The sequence below is a fragment of the Convolutriloba macropyga genome, chromosome 1, assembly GCF_964194025.1.
Source record: "Convolutriloba macropyga chromosome 1, txConMacr16.3, whole genome shotgun sequence".
NCBI lineage: Eukaryota > Metazoa > Xenacoelomorpha > Acoela > Convolutidae > Convolutriloba > Convolutriloba macropyga.
In genome coordinates, this window is record NC_134468.1 from 8,412,531 (window position 1) to 8,437,088 (window position 24,558).

At 33.9% G+C, this 24,558-nt stretch overlaps 1 protein-coding gene across 1 annotated transcript in view; it reads right to left on the minus strand.

Annotated features, from left to right (window-relative positions):
• The window catches only part of LOC142344558 (uncharacterized), a 65,806-nt gene that overhangs the window by 35,497 nt on the left and 5,751 nt on the right, over window positions 1-24,558 (minus strand). Inside the window, exons 2-4 of the mRNA XM_075396324.1 lie at window positions 16,265-16,361; window positions 12,760-12,804; window positions 11,547-11,654 (exon numbers count right to left, since the gene is read on the minus strand). Of these exons, the coding sequence (XP_075252439.1) occupies window positions 11,547-11,654; window positions 12,760-12,804; window positions 16,265-16,349 (238 nt within the window). The 5' untranslated portion in view covers window positions 16,350-16,361. The remainder of the gene's footprint in view (window positions 1-11,546; window positions 11,655-12,759; window positions 12,805-16,264; window positions 16,362-24,558) is intronic.

Below are 24,558 nucleotides of genomic sequence, written 5' to 3' on the forward strand. Positions count from 1 at the left end.
ATGTAAATTTTATGGGTCCAGCAAGAACATTTTGGGTCGAGCTAATGCCGAGCAACATATTTGGGTCGAGCTAAAGTCCAGCATCAAAAATTGTGGTCCAGCCAAAGTCTAGTTGAACGACTAGGTCCAGCAAAATTCTTATCATGGGCTGTTTAAGTCTAGCATGGTCTTTTCATGCCACTGTTCTGTCGAGCATGGTCTTTTCATAAGTCGAAGTCTAAACCTGGGTGATTACTTCAAATTTTTCAACTTGTCAAAAATGTTCCAAATTGGCTCGCAGTTGCGTTAGATTGGATCAGTATGAGGAGTACAGTAACCTTAATACCAGACCAAATAGCAACTATCAGAAACTTTGATAAATTAAATCACCAATTAAAGACTTGAACATTTTGTATTAGTGCCCGTCTTTTGAGGGTTTGACCCAATTATTTCGATTTTGTTTAGTGATTTGGAATTCAAGTTGCTTTTTCGGTTTCTTTGTGTGTTCTACCCAATACTTATTTAAAAAAACAATTGAGAACAGAACATTGTTTGCTTCTAGCAAATTTTTATGGACTGATTTATAGGCGAAGAGCACAAGCAGTCAAAAAATAAACCTATAAATAAAATTCAAACTCAGCAAAAAACTAAAGGTTAACTGATGATTGTTGGTATTCATGTTTTCAGGAACTAAATTGTGTTGCTAAAATTGATGCAGAAACCAGCCTTCGTTTTTTTCAAAGAGGTTTATCTGACCACTAGAGCTCAGATACACAAAAAAGACAAAAATTTTAAAATTTTGAAAAAAAAATGCAAAATCATTGCTAATTTGTCCAAATTTTGACACATAAGACCAAAAAAGATTTCAATCACTGCAAAACCCACTAAAAGCAAAATGGTAGTTCAACGGAGGACTGGTTGGACGTATAATACAGAGGCAAGAACGAGGAGAAATGTAATATTTTCAAAAAATATATGGCAATAGTAATAAAATGTTGATAAATTTCTTGACGTAAATTTGTTGGTAAATTTCAAATATTTTGCCCAAAGAGCACGCCATTAAAAGATTGCTTGGTGTCTAATGGTTGAAAAAAGTTGATTGGACTATAATTGTGTATTTTATTTACAAATAATTCTAAATTTTATTGCTGTTTACTAAAATTTAATACTGTAAAGCCGGTGTAAGGACTCAAATGAACTTAACGCCCAATTGGCTTTAGTTGTTTATCTTGTTTTGAAAGAAAAGTCATGAAATAATGACAGATCAGCAATGCAATCCTAATTCTTTGCATTGTAAAAAAGAGAGCGCCTTTAAAGTAACCTTTGAGAGACTGACGGCGGCTATTAACAAATCATACAAGATAGCCATCCTTAGTTTCCTCCGGTTTATTTTAGATTTCTTTGCTGGGCTTTTCCGCTAGCACCCCAAGTAAATAAGGTACTCCCATGTGTATACGTTCAAACATTATGCATTCATTTGAATTATTAAGCATGCATACGTGTGAATAGGCATTTAGAAAATACTACTAGAGCGGAGGTTTGAAAATAATATGTGTACAGTAATAAGTCACTGCATAAAATGTAAAAATCGATCGGAAATTTGTTCTTATTGCTTTAGTTGATTTGATGTATTGATGTACATAGTTGAATTGATGTATTATACCATGAACAATATTATGGAACTAAATAACCTTTTCAGAAGGGAGCAAAAAATTAATTTTTTGGGAGTGCCTAAATTTCGGCTATATAGGGCTGGTGGGGGGGGGGGGGGGCTAGCGGAAAAGTTCCGCTTTGCTTATCTGCTGCTGTTTAAAAGAGTAGCATGAAACTAGGCTAAACGAGACGCACAAAATCGAAAAATTGGCAAAATTGGGTTAAATGAAACAAATTAATTTTGTGTGACGCGCAAAAATAGCCAACTGAGATGACAGCGGCTATTAAGCTGCGGCCAGTTATAGTCTCCAGTAATAGACTCAGATCTATTAACAATGAACTGGGCAAAAGAAGCTCAAATAATCACGATTTATAACCCAAAGTCCAAAGTATAGAAACTGTAAAGCCTGTTTCAGAGGAGACTATCTGCACAAAACAAAACTTCAGAAACAGACCAGGTGTTGACATTACATTGACAGGAAGATGGGGAAGAAAGTGCTGACGTATGAGAACCAGACTCTGGACGATGTGATTGAAACTGTTGAACAAGCACACGACAGGAAAGAGAAGAACTTGACCTCCATTCTCATGTTGAGTCTGTTGTTCCTTCAGTTGAGTTGCATGGGCTTCATGATTCTCATGACAAAACTCACCGAGATGTAAGTTCTTGTATAGAAAAGAAAAAATCTCAGGTTTAGGCTTCGACTTATGAAAAGACCCAAATAGTATAGTGGGGGGACTGACTAAAACTAGTAGAGTTTCCGCAATTGAAGCCGTGTGAAGATTTTTCATAGGCGATTTTGATCACGGTATTTTTATGGGCAATGTACAGACGTAATCAAAAGAACCCACAACACACACACACACACACACACACACGCACACACACACACACACACACACACACACACACACACACATACATGCACACACACACACACACACACACACACACACACACACACACACACACACGCATACACACACACACATACACACACACACACACGCGCGCGCGCGCGCGCGTGCGCGCATACACACACACACACAACATGTTTCAATATGAGAACTCCAAAATGTCGCAACTATACAATATATTTATAGCAATTTGTAGTTCTCATATTGACACAAAACTCTCCTGCTAGTCGATAGGCTTCAAAAGTTTAGAAAAACAAAAGGCGGCGGGGGGTAGGGGGTCACACTAAGTGAAAGTTCTTTTTTCTTTTGATCACACCTTCTTATTAAATTTTACTTTCTTCAGTTGCAAACGTGTCTTAATCTAGTAATTCTAAATTAATCTAGTAAATCTAATATTACTTCTCCACAAAAAAAAACATAGCTGGCAGATTGCCAGAAAATAGCCGCAATAGATTCGTTAGATCGGCAGTCTAAAAAAACAGTAAAAAAGACAGACCAAAAAAATTCGTCTTCTCATTGAAGGCTGATCTGTTAAATTTTAATTAAAAATCTGTATGTGTAATTAGTGCCTCTATTAGCTGATCTCAAATAACTTTCATTTTGAGTGACACACGTCCATGTGGCCTTATCTCTTTGAATTAAAGTAAATAAAAGTCAATTTCAAAGTCAGGAATTCATTTTTGAAAGTGAGGTAAGTCAAGTGTGATCAAAAATTTAATCACGCGCATGAACAAAAACTTGCACCACTAAGAGCGAAAAATGACGTCATACATGCAATTCAGTTGAAATTGCATGAACGAATGAACAAAAAGTGGCTGTGACGTCATATGGTCGTAACAAAAATCATGACGACGAAATAAAAAAACATAGCCGGAAGAATTCCGGAACCGACTCGAAGCGTCAAAACTTCACATACAAAACCGTAATTGCAGCGGAAGCCATTACCTTTTGTTTTAAACCATCAACTCATTATCTCCCGCGGTCTGATCTAAACATTGGTGAAACTTAAACCACTGTTACCAAGAGAAACAAAATGCAGCAAAATTTTATAATATTGAAAACGTTTCGTAACGTTAAAAAATCCGAAACAATTAAGATGGTCAAAATACTGATACGCTGAAAATGCTGACAAAGCTATCAACGCTGAAAATGCTGACAAGGCTATCAATTGCCCCCAAATAATTCACGATTCTAAACTCAAAGATCGGGAAAGCAAACGGCAGGTAATAATATTAGAAATGAAGTTAAATCTTTTCAAAAAAGAATGCTCAATTTTAAGAAATAGAAAACTACTAAAAATACACTACTAATCACTGCACTTAACACCAAACACAGCACATACTTCTTACTTGTTGTACATATGCGAGATATCATGATTTCACACTAATTCAAAAATTAAATTGATCATAGAAAAGACACAAGCAGCAGAAGAATAATCAAAGACAAAAAATCGTTTAAATTAATACCAAGGCCGGAGGAAAGTTGCACTAAAAAGTAATAGTTGGACATTTTGGAAAAAACTTGCTAGCAAACTCTCAGTATTGCCATATGTTGAAGGAAATCAATTGCAAACCAAAGAAATGACGAAAATCTAAGAAAAGGCTGAAATCATTCAATTTTTTAACAACTGAAAAAAATTAATATAACGAAAAAATGTATGTGCCACAACAAAGCTAGAATGATACTAACTAGAATGTGGAGAATATAGGCACAATGTAAGGAACACCGTAACAGAAAGACATTCTTGATTTTTGAAATTTGACAATCAAAGTAAAAAAATCAAGAACAACAAATGCATTTCATTGTTCAGCATTCGAGGCATAGAAAAGATAACTAGTCATCCGATACAAAAATCTATCCTCCTGAAGAGAACAAAAAATAGGAAAAAGCAGAATTCAAACATACGAAACATTGATACATTTCGAATGGTCAAAAAAACTTTTAAGACTGCATTTATGAAAAAACTGTTTATCAAAAACTTAACGCCAAAAAATGATTGACCTTTTATTGAAACGAAATTGAAACCCCTCATCTTGCACAAAAAGACTATTTCTAGTCAGTAAAACCAAATTAGAAACCAAAAAACTGGCAAAAATCGGAAAAAACTACCAAAATCGGATTAGCACATATGTACAACTATGCAAAACAAAATTATATCGAGGTAGAAAGAGGCGTTGAGTATATGAATTTTCAAAAAGAAGTTGCCATATAAACTGATTTTTGACAAACAGACGGCAAAAAGATCCAAAATGACAAAATTAATAGAAAAAAAAACAAAAATTAACAAAAAAATCAAGAAATATGTGCCAATTTTGAACTTGAAACGCAATCTTCAGGCTCCACAAAACACAGTGGTATCAATTTCCAAGGTTGAAATTTCAATATAGCATCGAATAAAAATAATTTCTACAAAAAACCAAGTTACAAGCAAAAAAATTGGGCCATTTAGACGAAATATGTGCCATTCAGTCAAAAACTACTTTTTAAAGTCAAAAAGTCATTCACTAAACGCAGCACATGATCAAAGAACTTCTCTCGCTCAGAAAAAATTAGTTCAAACGGCAATTTAACTCACTTACGCTTTTAGGTCAAAACAGCGTCTGAACGAATAGTACTTCCGGTAAAAAAAAAACCTGAAGAAAACCAATACTCCTCTTCGAGTCGTAAAAAACCAAGAGAAGGCCAATAATAGCCCCAGCTATCGCTGTGCGGCTATTAAAAATAATTTTGTCTCCAAAAATGACTATAAGTCAAGACTATACATTCCTGTATACCTTTAGTCCAAGTTCACCATGAACGAGCATCTGAAATGCATCACGTGAATAGAACCAATAACCGATAGTTGGTGTAAAATATGGAATAGTTAATCGTTGTGCATAGATTACAACTTTAATTAGATAAGCTTGTCAAAATTTGAAACAATGGTTTCGAGTTTTTATGTGAAGACAGAATGAAAAAAATACTGTAAAATACTGCTTTTTGTGCATAAATGGATACGCGACTCTATAAAATGCAAATTCTATGAAGTGAAAGAAAACTCGCTAATATGAGATGGAAAAAAATGTTCCGACTCAGCTCATCCAAAATATTGTCTCAGTACCAATTGAAGAGGACTGCTAGTTCAAATTTTGTTTTCCTAACTTTGAAAGATTTTTTTTAAAACGAACAGGCATATACATAAAAAGGGGTTAAAACCAGTGAGATCTTTTTGTTTTTACTAGAATGAACACACGAATAAAAAAAAGAACAGACATGAAATCAACACTAATGGAGTTTTTAAAGTACAAAAAAAGGAATTTTATCAAGTGAACAACTAATTTTACCAACAAAACCAAAAAAAGCCCAAAAATAAAAAAGACCAGAAGTAAAAACAATGGCCTTTGCACTAAATTAGACTTATAAATTGATAAAACAAAATCATTTCAAACTCAAATAGAGTTTACACAAGCTATATAACTAAGATGTAGATCACAATTGATGCATTTCATGTTTGCCCGTGAATTCTATTAAAAAGCTGCTCAAGCAAATTGTTTAATCAATTAATATAAAGAATTTATACAGAAATAAATACAAAAATCATACTAGATAAAACTCCAGTTTATTTGAAAAAATTTTAATGCCAGCAAATTACAACCCCAAAGAAAGTAGCGAAAAACTAAAACGTTCACATAACGTAAATATAGAGCAGTTATGAATCTTGATAATGAGACCATTTTTGAGTCCAAATGTCAATCTTGAAAGGCAACATTTTTTTCAATAACTGTTATTATTCTAATAAAAAACTTTAAAAAATCAATTGTTGTTGAATGAACACTATCAGCAGTTTCAATTGTGCCTCTTGAGAAAACCAATTTTACTTTTAAGCCTTCAAAATAAATGATAAGTCCCACTATATTGAAACGAATTAGAAAAACTATGACGAAAAACAAAATAGAAAACACAAATACAGACAAAACGCAGAAATTCTCCGAATTGCTGCAAAAATGAACGGCGTTTTAGTTTCAAATTGAAGATTAGTCACAAACTCAAAAAAAAATTCAGCTTCAGACATCGTGTCTTTTTGATTTTGAAGAGACTTATGCGTGAGATTGAAGAGAAAGACAGCAAAAAAACAATAAAAACACTAAGAACTCAGAAATCTTTAATATTTTGAAAAAGTGTCAGTCAAAAAAACTTTTGGCAATTAATTCTAGCATTCATAAGCGTCCTTTATGCCACTAGAAAAATCAATTTATCATCACTCAGACTATAATCAACCTAATGAAAAGAATATAAACAGTTTCAAAGTAATCAGCGCCATTAATTACACAAAAAAAACATTATATGGTCTTTCTAGACATCGGAATCATTAAGCCATCAGTGACCTCTCAGTATTAAGATGTAGTAAAAGCACAAAAAATAGGAACAAACAAATTATCATTTTCTTAACGAACCACGTATTTTCAAAGCAAACAATACCATTGGTTGCTCACAGGCAGGTTCAGACAACAGCATCTAAGCACAGTTAAGACAAACATCACATTGGTAAGACTCATTTGTTCAGATTGTGTATGATGATGGATTCCTAAAACGGAGATACGTGTATACATGAAAAAGTCAATAACATCAGATCATTCTGCTTCATTTCACCGGATTGAACACTAAATATGGAACGACGAACTCTAAATCAAATCAAATGCGATCTAATTCAAAAAACAAAAACAATTCAACTAAGTAAGGAACAGATCTTTGGAAACAAAAAATGAGATGCAGTAGTCAACATCTACACCCCTTTCAAAGAAATGTTCAAAATCTAAAATTGATCAGGTTACAAATAAACTACTAATCATGATTCCTAATCTCTCACATTCATTTTCTACTAAACTCTATGAGCTCAAATTAAATTTAAAAGTGAGTGCAAATTTTGAGAAAAAATTGATATCGGTACTCTCTGATAAACCTAAGCTTAGAAGGCAAATTCAGTTAGATGTCACCCAAGGTATATAACCATGAGCTGACCGGTAAATGAAGTATTTCAAGTTTGGCCTAGGCTTTTACCAAGCTCTTTTTTTGTTTCCTTTTTTTAATTTGATTTGTGTCCAGTCATAAAAACCACATGCTATGAACTATAGCCTTTGATAAATTATTTTTATTCCACTTCTGAAATCAGTGAGAGCTTTCTTTACTCACACTGTGGCAAAATTACAGAAAAAAAAACAAAGTGAAAACTGAAAAATTGATTATGTTTTTCGATAAAACAAACATTTTCAAATTACTGAAAGCAAAAATAATCAGGGCACTTCCTTGCATTCATTTAGATTTAATGAGAATTTCCGTGAGAAATCTCAGTATTGAGACTCAGTAACAATAAAACAATGAAAAAAGTAAATTTTTTAAAAGAAAACTAATAGCCTCAATTTCAACAAAATCATTAATTGCTGCAGAATAATTGAGACAGTACCATACAACTCCCTGTGAAACAAACGCACAGAACTTTTTCTGCTATTAGAGGTATTATTGTGAAAAGTACTGGTTTGTAAATTTTTTTAAGAGATTGACTTTGATTCCAGTTCTGCATCTCGCAGCAAGAGCTATCAATCGAAAAAAAAATCGACTAAACAGAACAAACCAATTTTCAGCGAACAAGTAATGTTTCAGAACTTTGAATGTAGATTTGAAAAACTTCTGTGAAACTGGTTTTTACAATCATCTTTAAAACAAAATCAACACATTTATTTTACTTCACCGTGGAAAGTCACAACAAGACCAAATAGGCGTCAAATGGCCGTGACACAAAATGATTAATCAAAAACATTTAGTGAGTTCAAGAAATGTGAGCAAAATCAGTGTGAAAAATGAAACGTCCACAAAAAACAACTTCGTTAAGTCCTCGAAAAAGACATAACATTTGAGAATGCTTTTTTTTCACCTTCTATTGATACTACTCAAAACTGACTACGATAAAAATATGGATCAACCAAAATTTACTCTACAAAAAAAAATCAGTTGAGCATATAGATCGGAACAATGCGGGGTCGGAACAATAAATGTAAGTGCGCTAAAAGCTGCCAGGAATCATTGGCATGAACTTCATAATCGCGACTAAACAAAGTATCAATTAATATTTTAACAGTTAAAATCTCACATTCAGCACATATTTCAACAATTTTTTTTTCTGAGACAGACTTTCTGCTGACGCAAGTAGTTTTTCAGAAAATAGATAAATTTTCGCAACTACGAATGTACATCGAAAAAACTGGTTTTTATAACATGAATTCAACTTTCAAGTACAAGAAACTTTTTTATCGACAGTTCAATTCATCCTTCAAATTGTGCCATATTTTCAGGAGCATCGAAGACAGCGGAGTAATTGCAGGAGGTATGTTTGTTTTCACATACATTTTTTTAGTTTTGTATCGGCTTTTTTCATAGCAACTTTTTTACGGTATCAAATAATTAAATTTTCTGGATCGGGTTTATGAAACTGTAATTCATATAGCTGGATGTGAATAAGCCATTATGAAAATTCTTGCACATAGATTCTTGCGATGTTTTATCAGCGCCAAAAACCAGTATTCCATTTTTATGATCTTTACGTTCAATAGTCGGATTAGAAAATAGCATTCATCTTTTCAAGCATGCGTTGTCTAACTTTTTTCTTTTGTTATGTCGTGATAAATTCATGTCACGTTATGTGAGCCTCTGAGGCGTGACCAAAGATAGCAATCAGATTATAAACTGTTTGATTGTGGACTGCGTCGTTATTCAAATTCTTCTGATAATTTTGAGTGGTTGACATATTGGGTATTTTAGACCCTCAAAAATTTAACATAGATTAGCAAAACTGGCCAAAAGAACACCAAATTCAGACTTAGTTTCCAACCTTTTTATTCTGAGAATTGTGAAATAATTGCATCAAAATTGTCTTGGCAGTAATTTGATCTTCATTGATTTATTATCTAGAGTTTTTTGTTACTTTAATTATTGCATCATGAATTATTGCGTCATAAATTATGACGTCCTCTGTTTAGGTGGCGATGAAGCTCTCAGCATGCTGCAATTGTTGAGCGGATTCAAAAAGTAAACAATAAACAAACAGAAATAAATAACGAAAACCATAAAAACATTCCAACCTGAGGAACTCAAGTAATCATTGCCCTTCTTAATTTCAATTGATATTTATTTCCCTCTTCTTCCATTTTAGAAGCAATCCGACATGAACAACTGTGAGGGATCTTATGAAACGAAGCTTGATATATAATGACAAGAAGAGCAAGATTTTGATTTGCTTGCGAAAATTTGGGTGCCTTAGTAAGATCTTTCCCATTATAGCCCATCCCCCAATATGGTATAGTAACCCGTACCAAACCCCCAGAGCCCATCAGGCCTGATTCAGAGATTTTCCAGAGGCCAAGTCTTGGCAGAGAGATGCCAAGACTTGAATAGTGGAGCCAAAAATAGAGACTTTTCTGAGCAGAGAAAGGCCAAGACTTGGGTTTTTCTGGGCAGCCCAGAACCCAAGTCTTGGGTTTCTCTGAGCAGATTAAGGTTGACATCATGAAGATCCGATGTTTTTAGTTTAATGAGGGCAACTCTCTTACAAATTTGGCATCCAATTACACGTTTTCTGTCAAAAAAATCCTTTGCAGGTGAAATTCGTGAACTTCAACCCAAGACTTAAGAACTCTCTGGGCAGAGAAAATCCAAGTCTTGGGTTTCTCTTCCAAGTCTAGAATCGGTTTCTTCTCTTGACGTTCACTGATTTAGAAAATATCCCCATAACAGAAATAAAAACAGTGTTTTATTTCTAAATAAGACCCATGCTTATGTATTAGGTCTCAAAAAAGATTAACTGTAAATTGAAGTTCAAAAGAAAAACGAAACGTTTGCGGGTTAGGCGAAACAAATAAAAATTTTGACTGTTTCACACATAAAACTGTCTGTTCCGCCTCCACAACTGGTGGTTAGATCCCAAAATGGTAATTTTATGCGTTTTTTTAGCTGTAGCTAAAAAAACCATCTTCATTTCTCTTCAACATTGAATACTGAATTTCTATTTTTAAGGACCTCTTTGGCCCTGAAAATGTGACTATACCTTACCAAGAGCCACCAAAAATAGTATTAATAGCATTCATAATCTTAATTGGTAGTTTATTTGTACAATAAGGTACTCAAACTTATGTTAAAAGTGCCCATGAACCTAGAAAAATGCACCACTCTAACCCTGTTCAGAAAAATCAAGTCTTGGATCCTTTCTGCCAAGAGAAATCCCAAGTCTTGTGTCTTGCCTGCCAAGAGGTCACCAAGTCTTGGTTGTGCTCTTCACAGAGTGAACCAAGACTTGGACCTTCTCTTGGCAGATAGACCCAAGACTTCGGATTTCTCTGGGCAGAGACCCCAAGTCTTGACTTTTTCCTTTCAATAGAAACCTCGAAGATCCACTCTGGAGTGTTCTCTTAGCAGCCTTGTATTTGACTTGATCAGACTCTGACTCAGGCCTGGGGCCTTCCCTGATTTTTTTCTGAATCAGGCCTCATGGGCTCTGGGGGTTCGGTACGGGAACACCAAACCAGTGTTATTTACTGAAACAAATGTACTTCTCATATACAGCCAAAATAGCACTGCATAACAAATAAATACCGCCATCGTTTACCCCCACCCCCGTCATGGCTAGCCGTGGGGGGGCTTAGTAAACGTTGGGGGTATTTATTTTTTATGCAGAACTGTTTTGGGGGTATTTGAGGTACAGTATATGTTTCAGAAATGTTCCAGAAATAATTTTAAACATCCAAAACAAAGTGGCATTTATAATGCATCCACTGTCTTTTGTAATGTCGGAAAATTAAGATTGCCATTTTTGCCTGTTTTTAGAACAATTTTTTTAGAAACTATGTCTCAGAATTTCTTTTTAATTTAAGCGAATAATTATGCTTCAATTTCATACGATTTTGATCCGTGTAAAGAGACCTGTGGAAAAACAGCAGCAATCATGTGAAAATTAGAAAAGTATAACTGACCTCTCGTTTGAGAAACATCCTTTACCGTGCACTGCAGATTGCCTGGCCCATTATTTTTATCCGGCATGTACTTGTCAACGCTGATTCTGACTTGGTCCATCTTAATAGCTAAACATAAGAAAAAACGGATCTTTTTCCTTTGTGCCCCACCCCCCCCCCCCCCCGATACTGAGCACGTGCCACATTCAAAAATGTGGCACTGGATGCTGGGGGAGAGTGCAAATAATATGGACTTACAAAGCTGGGCGGCACAAATGGAAGAGATCCAAAAAAACATAGCTTGCAGATTGCCAAAAATAGTTCCAGTAGACTTGTAGTCTCAAATTGCCAAAAAGAAAATCGAAGAAAAGAGGAAAAAACCGAGGTGTCTCACTTTGACGAGCATAATAGTTCTTGTTTCTATAAGGTCAAATAACCTTCAGTTATATTGAGGCATTCTTATTTGACCTTAACTCATCGAACTATAAAGAATAAAGACAATTTAAGAGTGGGAAATTCTTTTCGTTAAGTAAAGTAAGTCGTAAGTGACTAAAAATTTATTCTCTCGTATAAAAAACTCGCTCCACTAAATTGTAAAATGAAGTCACGCACTCAATGAATTGAAAAATCCCATGAAAGAATGAACGACCAAAAAGTGATTTGAAGTGAGCGTGGCGTCTCATTTTTGTGGTAATAAAAACTTTGACGACAAAATATAAACAGTAGGACAAGTCCTGATTGACAATTCGAAGATTCTTCATTGACTTAATAAAAACTAGAACCTACTTTGAATGAAATTGAAAAACCGTTAAGAAAAAAATTCTATTGCAAACTCGAAAAATTATTAAAACAGAAGTCGAACTGGCTCAGGTAACAAAAACAAACTATATCCGAGAAAGCGAATTCCTGTTCAGACACCTTTTTCTCTCTAATTTATTGTTAGATTGATAATAGTTCTTATCGTAAAATCAGTCACTTTTTTGGCCAATTTCTTGTTTCGGCTCGACCAAAACTAATTCTTTGAAAGTTAAAAGAAAATAAAAGCTGACATCTGGAGTATTCTTGAAAATGCGAGCTCAGCTTAAATACTTTCACATACTAGGCTGCGGTTCTGTTTCTTGATTGCACGCTGCTCCAATCATAATTACAGGGTCTGGGTGACTTGAAAAACGTTGGATGGTATGATAGGGGATCTGGGCTAGGGAAAACTGAAAAGGAGAGAAAGGAGGAGTACCTGAGCAATCTGTTGGGGGCACGAAATCTCTGCACTCCGTTTGTTCTGTCAAAAACAAAATCACATAAACAAAAATATTGTCCTACTTTTCAGGAATGTAAAAAATTTTCTAAACTGTTTTAGTTTTCACCATTTTGGTCAATCATGAAATTATACCAGTTTAAAATATACACCCGGGACGAGGTTTCACCCTTGATCCAACCCTAATTAGCGGGGATTATGTTGTAATGCGTTTTCCACTCCTATTAAACAGGGAAAACAGTGCAAGAGTGTAATTTTAAAAAAATTACACTGTTTTTACACTCTTTTCTCCACTCTTTGTACACTCTTTGCGAAGAGTGTAATTTAGGGTGGACTGATAAGAGATTACAATCTTAAATAAACACCACTATAGCCAAATTCAAACTGCAAACTCAATGAGGGTATTTTTTTTATTTTTACACTCTTTTCACTCTGTTCCCCATTTAAAACCTCGGCCCGGGCAACATGGGGAACCCCGCCCCCACAACTGAGTAAGTTTTGATTTCGTTTAGAAATCCAAAACTATGGTATAGAATAAATTGAAATGAAACTTTGACACGTCTAAATGACATCACTAGTTTTGTTTTTAATTGCTCTTGAACGTAGTTCATAGCAATTATTGTAAACGTGTGTGTCTTTTTTATGCAAAATTTTTGCTTGACAATTTTGACTTTTCGAGTGACTTTTGCGCCCTTGACTTTTTGCATTTCGCGTGATCTAAAATTCCCTCTCAATCACGATTTCAAGCAGCTGAACTCAATTGGCAGCAATTTAATACTAAAAGTCAAATGAAAAGTGCGCCGAAACTGGTGTCATTTTTTACTTTAAATCTTAATAGTGGTATATGTTAACATCTAATGTGGTTATTTGAAGCCCACTATAGAACTTCTTAGTCCCACTAGTCGTTCAAGAGCAATTCTTCGGACGTTTAGTCGGTTATGTTTTTTATGAACCAAAAAACGGACAAGAATATTTGAACCATTAAAAGCAGATTCGAGATTTTAACAAAAAAGAGTGATATTCTTCAGATGAAAGTGAGCTTGATAGTGAAATTATGATTTATGTGCTACAGGTATTAATAATAGATTACTACTCTTAGCAGTTTATTGTTCCAAAAAAACTTCCTTCTAGTTGCTGTCAAGATGTTGCTGCCGAAGACCGAAATTGCCTCTGATGAGAACTCCAGACAAACGGGGCCTCAGATTAGACGGACGCATACCGAAGTGACCTCTGATCACACCATCGTGCGCTCGAAACTCCGCATGCACTCAAAGCGCGCTCGAAATCGTCTCTGATCAGACTCAAACATAGCTGGCAGATTGCCGGAAAATAGCCACGATAGAGGCCTGAGGCCTTCCATGAATTGAGACAACTGACGGAAAAATATAGACAGATCGAACACCAGTCCTTTAATACATCTCTACACTTTTGGGGTTATAATCGAACTGTCAATTTTATGACACATACGATCTAAAAGAGGTTTTTCAAAACTGATATTCAAAATCAAAAACTCAAGACTAATAATCAAGTATTAGGGCATATAAGTTTGGGACTACTTAGATGCACACTATTAACTAATAAATTTCATAAAATTTAAAGTTCAATAAGTGAGTTCAGACATCATTTTTTTGAAATGAGGTAATTCACGCAAATGACGTAAAAGCAGAACCAATGACGTCACGCACACAAACGTCAACTGCAAAGCAGTAGAAGTCACTGAAACTGAAAACTTCAATGGTTGCAAGAATCATTGATTAAAACGACGAATTAAAAAACAAACAATGAAATTCTTGACCAACAATTCAAAATTTTCATTGACTAAACAATAAACTAAACTTAAAACGGACTATGAGTGAGTTCGGAAAACCATTTCACAGAAAATCAGATAAAAAATAAAAGAAAAAACAAAATGAAACTCAAAATGCCGCATCTGAACAAAAAACCACTAGCGTGAAAGAGAAATCTGGTTAAAACAAAAAACTAGGCCTAGAATCAACAATGAAGGGATTGAGAACACCATTTAGAAAAAATGCGGTCTGAAAAACGAATTTTTGTTCGAACACAGTTTTCTCACTCTACTTTAAAACTAGAGTGCAAAAATCCTACGCCGCAAAACTACTCCCTTTTGTACTCCACTTCTTTTTTCGGCGTGACCAAAATGAATTTCTCCAATTTCGATTCAGAAATTATGAATATGTATGACCAGATCTTATAAAAAAGACATCGCTCCAGTACAATTCAAATTCTTTGAATTGTAAAAAACAACGATGTCCCCATTAATAGCCGCTATCGCTTCGCGGCTATTAATTACTCTCAAAAAAGTCTGATCAGACAATGGTTTTAAGCATGACTAAATATCTTAATATCTTGTATTTTGAAATACGGAAAATGCTATCCTAAGAAAATGTTGAGAAAATAGTTTTTATACGTCATTGGTGCTGTATCTGAGTGTATAGATGAACTTAGACACCTTTCCATAAAAAAAATTTGAACTAGTTTTAATCAAAATTATTACCAAAAGTTATCTGTATTTGCTATCAGCTGTACCTCTTGGTTCTGATCAATATCATCACACCCTAGTTGATTCTTTGATCATAAGGTTGCTGTATTAGAGCTTCTTGGCAGCGCCAACATCTCTCAGTGAGAAAAGAAAAAAAGTAAAAGTTGTGCTCGAAATGGTTTCCGATCATACTTAATTACACTCGAGATCAGACTAGTGTGTGCTCGAAACCGCTTCTGATCAGACAAGTTGCAGATCTCTCTCCAGGCTAAAGTGCGCTCGAAGACTTTCTAGGCGGGGTAATTCGAGCGAACAATGCGCAGGTGTCCGCATCGAAGATGGTCTAATCAAAGATCAAATTGGTCTGAACGCCTCGGCTTGGGTAGTATCTAAAAATGCCACTCTATAAAAAACAATATAAATAAACGAAACGCGTGCTTTACATTTCAGAACTGTTTACTCAATTTCATAGCCTTTCCCCACAGTTTTGATAATTTTTCCCCACAATATTTAAAACCAATATCTACTTACTTCAAGATGTCATTTTATGTCAGCAAGATCTTTTAATTGTGGATAATGATTTTTGTATCTCGTTTTCGCGCGTTACTTAGTTTTCTTTTTTAACTCAGGTTAACATACTGTGGTTTTATGAAACTGTTTCAGGTCTTTCGATAGAAAAAATTTTTCGGACAGAACAGTAGGTGATTCGAGCAAACTTGCCCTAAGTTGTTTCCTTTTTTAATCATTACAACTCTTGGTTTGAGTCAGCTGTCCGTCTATTCAGCTTTTTAGATTGTTCAATCAAAAAGCTAAAGATTAGAAGAAAGAGAATGCAATACGCAATTTTTCATCATATATGCTACAAATGTGCAAAAACTTAAATCCGAATGTAGACCTTTAATTTTTTTTCCTGAGGGAGGAGGAGGGGGGGGGGGGGGGGGGGTTGAAGAAACGACTCTTTTTTCAATCAACTTCCAAACTTACCTGCAGTACCCTCATATTGTTTGAGAAGTATAAATGTTTTCTCAAAACACAGCTCGAACACAAATTTATCTTTCTCCAATGACATATCTTTCCGCTTCTAAAACAAACAAACTTTTTGATTATCTCTCGAGAAATAATATGCAGGATAAATTTGAAAATCTGAACTAAGGATGTTAACTGGTATGCTATTCTGGTAGGTCAATTTTCGGAAGCATCGTTTTTAAAATGCAACAAGGAGGCGCGATAATGTGGGTTCGCACATAAAATTCACTATTCTACATTTTTCACTTAATTGTCTACCAAATGAGGAAGAGATTAAAAAATTGACCTATCAATATATCGTTCAACAAACTACTAATTGAATAAAACAATCCACTTTAGAGGGTTGAAGAGACCTTTGACTACCAGAATATGATTACTAGAAGAGTTGGCGATAAAAATCAAATGATTACAAATATTAGTATGGACCAAAACTCATTGCCCATTTTTTTTAAAAAGTAGTAACCAAATCAAAGTGGCATCAGATAAAACTTATACTAAAGAAGATTAACCACTACTTCATATGGGACTTTACTTCAATGCAACTTTGTAACAAATCCACAAGAAATGAGCAAAAGGGGAAAAGTTTAATAAAACATTGCTTTTTAGAAAAGTTTTAATGTCAAACTTATTAGATACATTATGAATCAATCAATAGAGAACAATTGAGACCTTTGGTTATTCCGGATATGTCATACGACAGAAAAAGAACGACAAATAAAGGCAACAAGAAAATTTGCACAAAAAAATTTGCTTGAAAAAATTTACAAGAAAACGATGTCCCAGCCAGTTAAACATTAAACTGTTCACAAAAAAGCAAGAAAAAATTTTTAAATGCGTTTTTTTCCAAATGAGCCGAGGACGGACATTTATAGTGATAATGTGAAAAGAAAAAAAACTTACAAAAATGGGCGAGAATGCAAAAATCGTGAATATTATATGAAAAATGGTTGTACCGACAATAAAGAGCATTTGAGGAACAAAAGCCCTTTTCCGAGCAAATTTTAGTTCAATAGAAAAGGGAAGTGACTGGTCATAAAAGATGTCAAGCTTCAAGTTAACAAAAATAAGATAAGCAAATCTGAAAAATCCACTTTCTTTGTTTAAAATACGAAGATTTTCAATTTGAATTGAAGTGTAGAAAATTTGTATCGCAATCTTTTTGAATACTAATTGAACCTGTAATTAGTGAGAGAGACCAGTTCAAAAAATTATAAAATATCAGTAAATACATGAAGAACTAAAAAATTTCGCAAACAATTTCACCTTACCAAACCACAGTTTTAAAGCCAACCAAAAAATAACCAACCGCAACAAAATTAGATCTTTTTGGAAGCTCCTTTGAACATCATAAAATTTCTTTGTGAAACGAACGTCTCAAAATGAAAGCAAGAAGAACGAAAGAAAAATTTCAAAAATATCTAAATTTCTTAAAGTTCTTAAACAATTTCTCTAAGATCTGAAGACATCCGTTAAAACGTTTTACCAACCGAAAAATTATTGTTCAGTTCAATGAAACACTGAAAAGTTCTTTCATCATTTAGGCCAGGCTACAAAAATGATTCATCATTGTAGAATACCAAAAAATGCAAGCCAGAAGAAAATGGGATAAGTTGAAGAATAATTTCGTTTTTTTTCGAAAAAAAATTTATTGTGAAAGTCCCTAAAACCATTAGCTATATACCAATATCAGTTATCAATGTTATTTTTTAATCTATAGCACGCCACAGAGACATTTAATTACCCAATATTTGGCATACGACAACAAAAATTAACAACAAATAGAGGGCAAAAATAAAAAACTTTAACAAATTCTGCCAGAGAACAGTGCCGCAGTCCTTAAAACCATATGTTATGCGCTTTAAAAGAATGTTCAGTTACAAATTTTTGAAGCCTTTTTTAAAATTAAACTTAAGGTCAAAAATCACAAAATATTCTTCATGAAAACTCGTAGTATCAAAACCAGGATACAATTTATTTTAAAAAATCCGCAAGAGAATTAGTTTGTATTCTATAGGAATAAAAGATTGACTTGTATTTACCTAGAAAAAGCTAAAAGTTGAGAGAAGTAAAATAAAAAAAATTGATAAGTTCAAAAAATCACTGAAATTTCTTTTAAACAGAAACTTTCAATGACATAAGAGACGTAAGGCAAGAACCAAATGAAGGATACAGTTTCAATTACACCTTATGAAGAAAAAATTTGAAGCTTTGAATGGTAGAATTAGTATTCAGACTGTAGAAAAATAACAACTGAGTGTAAAAGACATTAATTCAGTTAATGTTTACTAAAACTCTCCTTCGAAGCTACAAAAACCATTATGTTCTCTGAACATAAACTGTATCTACATTCGGCATCTTTTTTACGTAAATGGCAGCTGTCCTTATTGGTGCCGTGAATAAAAAATTGTGTCACTAATTAACATTTAAAAAAACAAAAGCAAAAGTTTTTGAAAAAAGGCAGCACCAAAATAAAAACATAAAATTTCAGATTGTAAGAATCCATGATAATATCAAGTATATCCCCGATTTGGGAACAACAAGGTTCTGAAAAGCAACTCTCAACTGTATTGAAGTTCTTTTTCTCGTAGATATGGTTTTTTCTTAGTTATGATTTTGTGATTTTGTTCTTACGACATAACATTTTTGGGAACAAAAACGTTTGTAATGGAGAGAGTCAAAACTTGATTTCACGTTTTTTAATCAATAATGGTAAAATAATTGCTGGTATTTCATCAATCAGGTTTTACTTCTTGGCCCACTGGTTGTACGTCATGAAATGGGCTCATAAATCCCGTCCCTTATTATAAGGGGATGAACGATTCATGCCAAATAAATTTATGATCTTCTAATTTTCATGTTGCTGGATCAATTTCTACATCAAAGTGTCTGAACTTTGACTGATGTTGCTAAAGCCTTGTATATGATTATTAGCGCTAAACACACTAATTAAAGCTAGGGTAAATTTTATCTTAACGAAGTCATGGTCAATTTTTGTTCAGATAAAGTTAAAGTAACTTTGACTTTAACTTTACCTTAACAACAGGTACGGTAAAGATTTAACTTCACTTTGTTCAGGAAAAGTTACTTTAAAAAATCTTAACATTTTTTAATGTTTTGCAATATCTAGTTGCATATAAGGCAATTTTGCTGAAATCAATACCTGATATAAATGATAGTAATTTAATTTTTGTAGGTTTTTTAGGTTTTTTAATGGGAAGTTTGTGAGGGCCTTCACATTGGTGGTCCTGTCTAAGGTGTGGTCTATGTACATACCGAGCTTGCACAAACTTAAAATTTTTATTATACTGGAAAAATGAGGCTCAATCGTTGGTTAGTATACTAACGGGAGCTGAAATTCCGACAACACATGATATGACTTGATCATTCTTGATAATTTTTTATAAATTTTGATGATTCCTGCTTAATGATATGAATTTGTGCTAAACCCTGTTTAAAAGTTCTTTTTACATTTTACAACTTGCTATATCTTGTCGTGTCATGGTTAATCTTTCTTGGTTATCTTGCCAAAATGTTTCTTGACAGCCATGCAAAGATCTTACATGTTTGTATCAATCTTGATATATTCATGGCAAGTACCATGTCAAGATCTCGGCAAGATTTAACAAGATTTAGAATGCTTCTTATCAAGTTGTATCAAAATCAAGTTCACTGAGTCAGCAGGGAATTGTCAAGAAACAAAGCAAAACGACTCTAAATATTATTTGCGGAGCCAGTAGAAATTTTATTATAATTTACTAACTTTTAATTTTGCCTAGCGTACCACATTTCCAATTTTGTTTATTTTAAATTTGCAGTAATTTAAAACAAAAAAACTATATAGTTGGTAATATAACCCTGTACTAGTTGGTTCGTATTACCATCAAACTTAGGCGGAAGATTGCCGAAAAATATCCACGATAGACGCCTGTGGCCTTCCGTGGACCTGAAACGACTAAAGATATAAAAGAGAGAGATTGACTAACAGTTATTCAATAGAACACCAGATTTTTGGGTTAGATTCAGACTGTGAAAACTCATCATAGTAAAATCGAAATTATTGACGTGATACACTTCTTAGCCAAATTACAAAATTGAGTGGAAAAATTACACAGTAAACTGCCTTTCTAGAAGAGCATTTTCCATAACATTCAGACTTGCTTTTCTCTAAATTTTATTATGAGTCCGACAAGAAGTTTAATAGAAAATAGAGAAAAACACCTAAGGAGTTAAGCCATAATTTGAGTTCCACGTGATATTTCTTCTTGACCACAAAGCTCTTGAATTTTCATTGTCAACACGGTTAAAACAACGGGGAAAAAATCAAGTCGAAACATAGCCGGCAGATTACCCCAAAATAGCCGAGATAGATGCTTGTGGCTTTCCATTGAATTGAAACACTTAAAGAAGTAAGATAGACAGATTGACCACCCGTCCTTAATAATACCAATAGACTTTTTGGGCTAGATTCGGACTGTCATTTTTTTAAGACACATACGCTCTATAAGGAAAAACCCTATTAGAGTCTTTTCAAAATTAATATTTGAAATCAAAAACTCAAGACTCTAATATTCAAGAAAGAGGGCATATAAGTTTGGCACTACTTAGATGCACGATACTGGTCTTTAACTAGAAAATATTCAAAAAATTTAAAGTTCATTAAGTGAGTTCAGAAGTCATTTTTGGAGTGAGATAAGTCACGTCAAAATGCCGCATCTGAACAAAAAACCACTTGCGAGAAAGTGAAATTTGGTTCAAACAAAAAACTAGGCCTAGAATGAACAATGAAGGGATTGGGAACACCATTTAGAAAAAATTTCGTCTGAAAAACGAATATTTGTTCGAATATAGTTTTCTCAATCTACTTTAAAACTAGATTGCAAAAATCCTACGCCGCAAAACTAGTCCACTTCTTGTTTCGGCGTGACCAAAATCAATTTCGCCAATTTCCATTCAGAAATTATGAATATATGTGACCAGATCTTTTAATAAAGACATCGCTCCAATACACTTCAAACTCTTTGAATTGTATAAAAAAACTACGATGTCCCCAATAAGAGCGGCTATCGCTTCGCAGCTATTAACAATAGTTTTTTACAACGATTTCGCACTTCAGAATTTAATCATTTTCTTTTAAAAGATAGACGATGGGTTTACTCATCTATATGAGCACGTTGATTTGATGAAAAATTATTCTGTTTTACTTAGAAAGTAAACAAAAGGAAAAGAATTGTTGTGGATAAGTATGTGATAAGGAAAATAATTGTTGTGGATAAGTTTGTTGTGGATAAGTTAATATTAGAATGAGCGACAATCCGTTGCGAACCCGTTTTTTCCCAATTTTCGCAGATTTTTCTAATTCAGTTTGCATTTGCAGTTAGATTCTAAACCTTTACTTACAAAGCTTTTAAATTGAAGGTTGGTAAACTTGATACTAGTATCAGCTAGAAATTGCTCGAATAAACTTTGATAACCTAATGCACTATGACTTAATGACCGGGTTTTATCGGTTTATAAGGGTTCTTTTGATTTTGCTCTTTTGAAATCGACCGTATTCACTACATTGCGTAATTCAATGCGTGAAAGATTTTAAAATTCATTCAGTTCGAACACTGAATGAAATAAAGTCAGAAGTGAAACGCAAAAATCATGACATGTAAAACAAAAACCGTAATCAAAATGTCAAAGGAATTAAAAACAACATAGCAGGACAGGCCCTGAGCTGAATTCAAAGAGTTTTCTGTGACTAAAAAAAAATTGAGCTAAATCGGACTATGAGTGAATTGGGAGAACCATTTTTAAAAATTAACCAGATAAAAAACAAAACAGAAAATGTCAAAATGTCAAAATGTCTTTTAAGTTTTCTATCCTTGTTAGTGAAAAAAATCAAATAAAAAACTGAAATTTTAAAAATTTGCAAAATATAAAAATTTGCAAATAAAGTGAAAATTTTCAAAAGTACTTTCTCTTAAGTTATGTCAGGTAACCAATCTGCAAGACTTCTTCGTCAGGTAAACAATCTGAAGAAACCAAAAAATGACATAAAAATTTAAAAAAACTTAAAAAAATTGCAATTTGCAAGAATAACTGCTAAAATTTGTTATAAAAGTTGAAAAAAATCTATGCCAAAAAAATTTTCAAGTACCTTACTATCAAACCCTAGGGGCGATTTTCTGTTAGGCTAAAAACCTGGATAATGACAATAAATGTCATAAAGATTGAAATAAAATTGCAAGTTTTTTTAAAAAAAAAATGCTTAAACTCGTGGTATTGAAAACTTGAGAAATATTACGTTACAATAAGAAACTGTACAGTAACCTATGGTCAAACCGTGGGCTCCTTGGCTCTTGAGGCGGGAAAAACCTAAAAACCGACACAAACTTTTGGAAAATTTTAATTTTAAAACTAATAAAAATTTTAAAACTATTCAATGGCCAAAAAAATTTGCAGTGACTGATTATAAAACCCTTAAGGAGGTTTTCTGGCCCCTGGGTCTGTAAAATCTTGAATAATGAAAAGTAAATGTCAAAAATTTGCACGTTTTATCGAAAAAATGCTAAAATTCGTGATGTTAAAATGTTGAAACCATTCCACTACCACTAGAAACAATGCAGTAAACAAATATTAAAACCTAGAAGAGTTCCTTGACACCTAGGGCCGAACAAAACTCAAAAAATGACAAAAATTTTCAATAAGTTTTAAAAAAATTTTAAAATTTTTATAAAATTGTGTGTTTTCAGCGATCGGTTGTTCGAACTTAGCCACGGTGGGGGGGGGGGTCGTGGGTGCTTCGGGGGCTGATGGAGAGGGAGGGCGGGGAGCGACAGGGTTGGGGGGGGGCAACAGCGCGGTGGGGAGGCAATAAGGGCAGGGGGTCAACAGTGGGGGTGTCTTCAACCTCTCTTACGCCCTTCACACCATAAGTATAAGTCTCCAAAGCAGATTGAGCTGGAACAGGGCTGAAAGGCTCTAAGAGCACTTAGTTCCCACGGGGCGCTACCTGTTTATCCGGTTTTTGAGGACGAAAATTCAAAACCTTCAGACGAAAAATCGGTCAAGCGGAAAATCGCATAAAAAAAGACCGACAGGACTAATATAATTGCTACAAACTTCGTTTGAGAGCAATTGAAAATGTGTGAACAGATCTGAAAAAAAAGACAACGCCCCAGGAAATTTCAATTGCTCTGAGTTGTAAAAAGGAGAGCACTTAAATTATGGCCACTGAGAGGCTGACAGCGGTTATAAAAGAATCAACAAAAACTATTTAAACTGTAGGAGAGTTAGTGTTGCTCTGAATTACTAAATTACAAGAATAAATGATCGTTTTGTAATCTATGAGTTCTATAAGAGGTTGAGAGTTTGTGAGAATTCAAGAGTTCTCTTGAGGTTTTGTTTTCTGCATCCTAATCAGACTTTTCTTTTTCTTGTTTGTATTACTGATACCCGGGTCGAGGGTCACCGTCATTCACCGTCATAAAAAAATATGCACACTAAGTGGTGAATGCGGAAAACTTTGTAAGATAAGAGGTGAATACGGCGAATTTTAAAAAAAAAAACAGGCAAGGAATCCGATGAAAAAGAATTTATCGCCTAGTTGCGGTGAAATTGCCTAATGTCACCGCTGAATTTAGCAGTGAAATTACATAAATTCAACGATTAAAAAAATTTCTAAAATTAAGTGAGATAAGCGCTGAATGCGGTGAAATTACATTAATTTGCCGCTTAACTTATTGGTGAAATTACATAAATTCACCGCATAAACAAAAGGTGCCAAAAAGGTGTAAGATTATGGGATAATTTTAGGGGGTAAAATGATGTAAGTTAAGGTGGTAATGAGGAATAAGGGAGGAATTGTTATAATTTACCTTCCCCCAAAGACTATAATTAAAGTAAGCGGTGAACATACAAAAAATCACCAAATTTCACAGCTTAAATATGTATTTTCACCGCTAAAAATTGCAAATCCTACAAAAAAGTTTCTATTTTCTGTGTAAAAGATTAGGCTGAAGGAGAAAAATAATCTTCATCAATTTAGTGGAAATTTGAATATTGGCGCCATCTAATGTTCCCTCTATTTGTTAGTGACGTAACAGTTTGCTTGGATTTTCTGTTGGTGGCGTTGAAACTGTTAGAACGCTATGTTTACCCTTTCTGAAATCCAGATCTTTTGATATTGTTGCAGATATTGGTCTGGATATGTTTGAATTTACTGATGATGACGATTAAAGTTTTATGAAGCTGCCTATGGAAAACTT